The sequence below is a fragment of the Monodelphis domestica genome, chromosome 6 (genome assembly GCF_027887165.1).
Source record: "Monodelphis domestica isolate mMonDom1 chromosome 6, mMonDom1.pri, whole genome shotgun sequence".
In the NCBI taxonomy this organism is placed as follows: Eukaryota; Metazoa; Chordata; class Mammalia; order Didelphimorphia; family Didelphidae; genus Monodelphis; species Monodelphis domestica.
The window spans coordinates 80,040,536-80,046,535 of NC_077232.1; the positions used below are offsets into that span (position 1 = coordinate 80,040,536).

At 60.7% G+C, this 6,000-nt stretch overlaps 1 protein-coding gene across 3 annotated transcripts in view; it reads right to left on the minus strand.

Annotated features, from left to right (window-relative positions):
- MXD4 (MAX dimerization protein 4) overlaps positions 1 to 5,716 on the minus strand; it is a 43,500-nt gene extending 37,784 nt beyond the window's left edge. Inside the window, exons 1-2 of one of the 3 annotated variants that reach the window (XM_001365240.4) lie at positions 5,395 to 5,716; positions 4,372 to 4,471 (exon numbers count right to left, since the gene is read on the minus strand). In XM_001365240.4, coding sequence (XP_001365277.1) covers positions 4,372 to 4,471; positions 5,395 to 5,458 — 164 coding nt within the window. In that variant the 5' untranslated portion in view covers positions 5,459 to 5,716. Of the gene's footprint in view, positions 1 to 4,371; positions 4,472 to 4,787; positions 4,981 to 5,394 lie in introns of those variants that run through there. The other 2 variants (XM_056802327.1, XM_056802326.1) reach the window with 2 other exon arrangements.
- Positions 5,717 to 6,000: the final 284 nt, after the last annotated feature.

Below are 6,000 nucleotides of genomic sequence, written 5' to 3' on the forward strand. Positions count from 1 at the left end.
TCTCATTCCAAAGCCTTCATTCACCGCTTCCTACCCACGTGTCTTTGGGCAAATCACTCCCTCGTGTGGGCTTCAGTTTCCTTTTCTGGAAAATGAAAGGGCTGAACTAAGAAGCTCTCTGAGCTCCTCTGTCTGCGTCTGAGACATCACCGAGATGCTCTTCAACAATACACACAGAAATCCCCTGCTCCCACCCTGGGGGGAAGTGACTCGTCCAAGGTCACACCGTTAGTAAGTGACAAAAACCAGCCTCTAGCTCGAGTCTCTTGACTATCTATCTTAGTTGATCCAAATCCTAGGTATTCCTCTACAGTAGCTAGTCTGCCTGCCTTCTGTATTTCTCCTTTTTAATTTATCCTAAATAATATACCTGACATGCTACTATGATATCATTAAGGCAGGCAGTATAGACTGGGTTCCAAGCCATGGAGCTATCTCTTTCTTACTCTCACCTGGTTTCATGGCTAAATGTTTTTAAATCAAGCCTCAGAGGCAGCCTCGAACCCAGGCCCTGGGACTAACCCTCGGAACCTCCCTCCCTTCCTAAGGATTGAAGGTCCTCAGGGTTGAAGGGGCCTTAGAGCTCCTCTGCCCAACTGACCCGGCCTCCCCACGGGGGGCCTCTCCTTAGTCTTCCTCCCTGTCTAAGCCCCCTGGCACTGAACTCCCAGAGGCCGCTCCTCGCGCCACCAAGGCCTTCTCTAGCCAAAAGCCTTCGGGAAACGTGGCATCAGCTGGCCCTCCGAGGCCGGTCCATTCAGCCTCGCCTACCTGCTCAGCCTTCCCAGTCTGTGACCAAGTAGAGGCCCTGGGCCTCGCCTTCTTTCATCTCCTTTCTTACCCCTGGAAGGTGCCCCTGCCTGGGGTCGTGCAGACCCCTGACAAGGAGCGCGGGCGGCCCTGCCAGCCCTGGGGGAGACGTGCTAGCATGATCCCCATGTTACAGAAGAGAAAACCAGGCAGCCAGGTGGACTGACGCGCCTGGGGCCCCCCGGCCAGTCAGTGGCCCACAAAGGCTGCCTCTCCCCCACTCCCTCTCCTCGGTTTCCCCGGAGTCCCAGGCACCTCCCCGAGCCTGAAGCTCTCTGCAAGCAGGCCGGTGCTCGGGCCCGGCTCGGGAAGCCTTTCCTGGCCAGCCCGCAGGAGCACGTGCAGCGCTGATGACCGCGGGGCGCGTCCTGGGCCTGCTGCCTCTGCTGCCCGCGTCTCCCCCATCTGAGCGCAGGGACAGGCAGACGAGCCTCTGGAGAGGAAAGGCAGGCAGCGTGCTGTCCCCAGTCAAACTGCCTCAGTCCTCTTCCCGCAGGCTCTCTGGGCAGGAGAGTCCCAGAGACCCCAGAGCCGGCCCCACAAGGAAGCCGCCACTCGGGCACCTCTTCCTCGCCAGCCTAGCCTGGGCGCAGCGCCAGCAAGCAGGCTCCTGCCCAGAGGGACGGGAGAGACACCAGACGCCGAGGTCTCGGCCTCCGTTCCTGCTCCAGATGGACCACTGAAAGCAAAATCTCTTCACGGAGACGCAGGTTCCTCCTCTGTAATTTGGGGCTGGAGCTGCCATCCCAGCTTCCTCCGTGGGACGCCATTGAGAGAGGCCTCAGGGGTCTCACCTTCGGGGGTTCCCAAGCTTTGCTCTTATGAACGAGAAAGATGAAGAAGCTGGGATGGAGGGGCCTGACCTGGCCCAGGACAGAACAGCAAACCCCTTCCTACGTCCCGGGGTAAAAACTGAACCCAATTCCCAGAGCCGAGAGCGGGAAAGACCTTTAGGGCCTCGAATGGCCACGCAGGAAGCACCCTCAGGAACGTGAGAGCCCAGATGGCGCGGGCAGAAGCCGGGACTCGAATCTAGGTCTCCTGGCTCGGAGCCGGCTCGTCACTGGGAGAGAGGGTGCTTGGAGATCCCCGGGCCGCCGGCCTCCTCTGGGCCACTGAGTCTTGGCAGGTTTCCTTCCCAGGCACAGTGTTTGTGTACTGATGAAGATCTCGCTATGAATCATCTGTGGCTTTTCGCATGTGGGAACCCTGGTCCCCGGGGAGCCCCAGCCACCGCAGAGACCCTGCGCCGGGAGGAGACGCCGAGAAGACTCACGGAATCCAAGCAGGACTGCAGTTGTTTGTTATTGTTGTGCTTTAAAAAACGTCTGACCACCCGAGAAGAGCCTGGGACGGAAACGCTGAGCCTGGCAGAAAATCTGGAGCCCTGGGAGGAAGGAGCCCGGCGCCCGGCGAAGCAGAGCCCCAGGGAGAGAGAAAGCCCGCAGGGACCCCCAGGGCCCAGGCCTCAGCTTCCCGAGGGCCCGAGCCATAAGGAGGGGGCGGGCATTCCCACAGCCCCCCCACGAGCTTATCTGTTCTTTGAAGCAACCCTGAGAGGCGGGAAGGACAAGGATGGGACCCCCATTTTAGAGTGGAAGAGGCCCGGGCAAAGAGATCAAGTGACTTGCCCAAGGTCCTATCACTAGTAGGGTTTACCCAAAGCTAGCCTTCCCTCGGGATCCCCAGAACAGAAAAGCCCCAGGCTGGGGCCCTGCTTTCAGAGAAGCCCGCGGGGTTTAAGGTTAGACTGAGAGAGCTCCTAGTCCCTGATTCTCGCTATGCAGATGAGGAAACTGAGGCCCAGAGAGGCCAGTGCCGGGCCAGTGCCCCACAAGCCGGCCTCGGAGGCCTCAGGAAACCCTCAGACTGTCTCCCGGCTTAATGGGGGGGGGGGGCGTGCCTGTCCCCCCTCCCCCAGAAGCCAGCCTTCCCTTCCAAGGCTGCCTCATTAGGGCTATTTTCGCCTGCAGGAGCTCCCATAACCTGCGGAGGCGGCGGCCATGGCTTGTCCTGGCAGGCCCAGGTGGGCCTAGCACAATGGCCAGACACACAGTAGGCCTGAATCAGCGCCCAGATGGGCGCTCCAGCTGAGGCAAGTTCAGCGGCGAGAGGGCAGGGGGCGCGGGTCTGCTCCGCCAGGCCCTCTCCTGGGGCCAGAACGGCGCTGCTGGTGGCCGGCCCCTCTCCCCCTTCTTTAGGGAGGAAAAGGAGAGCGGCGCCCGGCTGGGGCAGCAGGGAGAAAGGGCTGAGGCCCGTTATTTGGCAGCTGGAGGTGGAGGAGGAGAAAGGCCCGGAGGAGTTACCACGTAACAAGGCGCGGCCCCTTTAAGAGAATCTTCGGCACGTACACAGCGCTCTCTGAGCACGGTCTGCTTAGGCAAACAAAGCTTGGGCCCAGGGAGCCTCAGCCAGTGCCTAGCCCCAGCGATCCTCGAGCGAGTCGGCCTGAGCCGGTGGGGGGTGGGCGGGAGGAGCGCCCAGTTCTCCCCCTCCCTCAGCAGGAGCCTCTTTCCAATTAAAATCAGGGGGTGGGCTGGGGGCTGCTTACGGGCAGGAACTCTGAGAAACCACTGCCCAGATGTGAGCTTCCCCCTCGGGGCGGGCAGCAAGCTGGGGGGAGGGGGGAGAAGCTGGGCCGCGGGCTCTCCCGACCGGCACATGTCCCAAACTTGCATGACCCTGGCCGAGTCCTTGCTCCCGGCTCGGAATCTCGGCTTGCCCAGGCTCCCAAGGCCGGGACTGGACGGGTGGCTGAAGAGCCAGCCTCGATCCCCCTGGCCCCTGTGCTCCTTGGGGGAGAGGCCCTCAGTCACCAGACCACTCCTTGGAGCGCTCTCTACGTGCCAGGCACTGTGCTGAGCCGGGCTGCGGGTACAAAGGGAGGTGGGAAGAACATTTCTCTCCAGACCCTTGGGAGCAGGGGAGGGAATTACAAGTGTGCGCTAGTGGCTGTTTTTTTAAAGTCCCCGTGCTCGAGAGCCTTGGGGGTTGGGCTTTCACATGACTCTTCCTGCCTTAAAAACAAAACTAAGAAGTTTGGGGGGGAGAAGTGTCCCAAGCAACCAAAGCCCAGACCTCCCCCTCCCACCAGCCCCGGCGCTAGGAAGGGTGGGGTGGGGTGACATCCGTCCCTGGGCAGACGGACAGACAGACACTGCTGCTGCGGGAGAGGTGGGGGTGGGGGGTGATAAACTGGAGAGGGGGCTCTGCTTCGGCAGGCTGCTGGGTTATTGAGCCGGGCGGGCAGCGCCAAGGCAGAGGCTGTACGCGTGGCAGTGTTTATGTGCGAGATCAAAACAGAGCCGAGCCCAACCCAGGCCAGGGGAAAAATGGCGACGGGATCTGGGGTTGGGGCCAGGTCCCCGAGAGGGGTAGGAAGAGGCTGGGGGGTGGAGGGAAGGGCTCAGTTTCTCTGACTCCCAATTCCAGCCAGGCGGGTCCTGACGGCAGAGGTCTGAACACCTGGTGGTGTGTGGGGGTGGGAAGAAGAGAGGAACCCGGTCCACACGGGTTGCGCGGGGGGGGGGGGGGGGGGGGGGTCGACAATTTTTTTTTTACCTGTTATTCTGAGATTTCCTGGCCAGGGCGGCCGTCTTTGTTTTTTTCCTGGAATATTCGCTGTCGAAGGGCAGCACAGACGCGTAGCCGTGTTCGGCTTCTGGGGACAAAGTCACACGCGTTATGGCCGGGGTGGGGTGGGGGGCGCTGGGGCGCGGTCCCCTCTGCCCCCATTCTCCCCACCCCACCCTTCCTATCCCAGATCCTTCTCTGGCCTTGGAATTTGGCTGACAGGCCAGATCAGGGCAACTGAGCCCAGATTTTTATAAATAAATCCCAAGACATTTCTGCCCCCTCCCCCCAAAACAAGAGATTTCCTCCCCGGGCATGGGGGCCTCTGCAGATGGTGTTGGAGGCGATAAAACACGTCCCGACCCTCCTGAACTCTGTCTTTCGTAGGGTAGTGGGGAACCTGCCATGGAGCCTCGGAACGGGGCGGCCCGGCCCTGGGTGGGGGAGGGGGCAGGCAGGAGGCAAATAACACGCTCTTAACAGTAACAGCCAGACACCGTAATAGACAAGGGAAGTCAATGCCACGGCCACAGTCACCGAGCGCCCCTCCCTCCCCCCAGCGCCGGGCAGCGACAGAGACATGGGGAGACCTAGAGGCAGGGAGGAAATCTAGAGATAAGACACGGGAGAGAGACACACCGAGACGTGACACGGGGACCCAGGCAGGGAGGCTGTTTTTTCCAGAGAGGTTGTTGCCTCTCTCGGGCCGAGGCACTTCCACATTCTAGAAGCTCCAGTTTTCCTTTCGGTTGCCTTTTTGGTTTGTCTGGTTGGTTGGTTTTGCAACAAAGTATCTTCCCCCACCTCCCCCAGGCCCCTTAAACCTCAGGTAGGATTCGTGCGCCTCGGAACCAGTGGGGAACCGGGGGGAGCCGGGGCTCCTGGTGGGGAAGAGGGGGGCGGAAAGGGCGTCCTTCGAGGTGGGGTGGGGGGAGCAGCGTACAACAAAGAGAGAGGGGAGCGGAAAGGAAAGGAGGGGGGGCTCTGGAAAAGAGTCAACTCTGGGAATACCTCGGTCTCTTCTCTCCAAGTACTCGGCTGCTTCCAGGAGGAGTAACAGAGAGTTCCACTCCATACTTTTGGTGCTCTGTCACTCACACCAGTCCCCCCCCCCTCCCACCCCCCCCTGAGAAACCAGACGGCAAACACCCAGCCCCCCCACCCTGGCTCTGGCTCCTCTCCCTGCCTATAGAGCAGACCCCCGAGCGCCCAACTGCACCGAGTTCACACACTCCAGCCTACTTCCAAGTCGCCTATACACCACCCTCTCGCTCCAGCCCTCAAATTGACACATAAGACCAATGGGCGTGTCGGACAACCAATAGGAATCCGCCGTTTGGATTTGGGGGCGGGAACTAGGGCTGACTGGGACCAATGGAAGCGAGCCGAACCCCCTAAGCTTGGGGAAGAGAATGTTGACAGATCTGAATCTCTCTTCCGATAGGTCAGCCACGATAGTAACAATTTAGAAGCCGAAGCTTAGCAACAGCACGTGGTGGCCCAGCCCCCGCGCTCTCTGAGTGGCCATCGGGGTGCATGTTAAGTAGGCGCTGCGCGCTGATTGGTCTTGAGGAGGCTATGTAAAGTAGCGGAGAGCGGACCAATGGATGGGCCGGA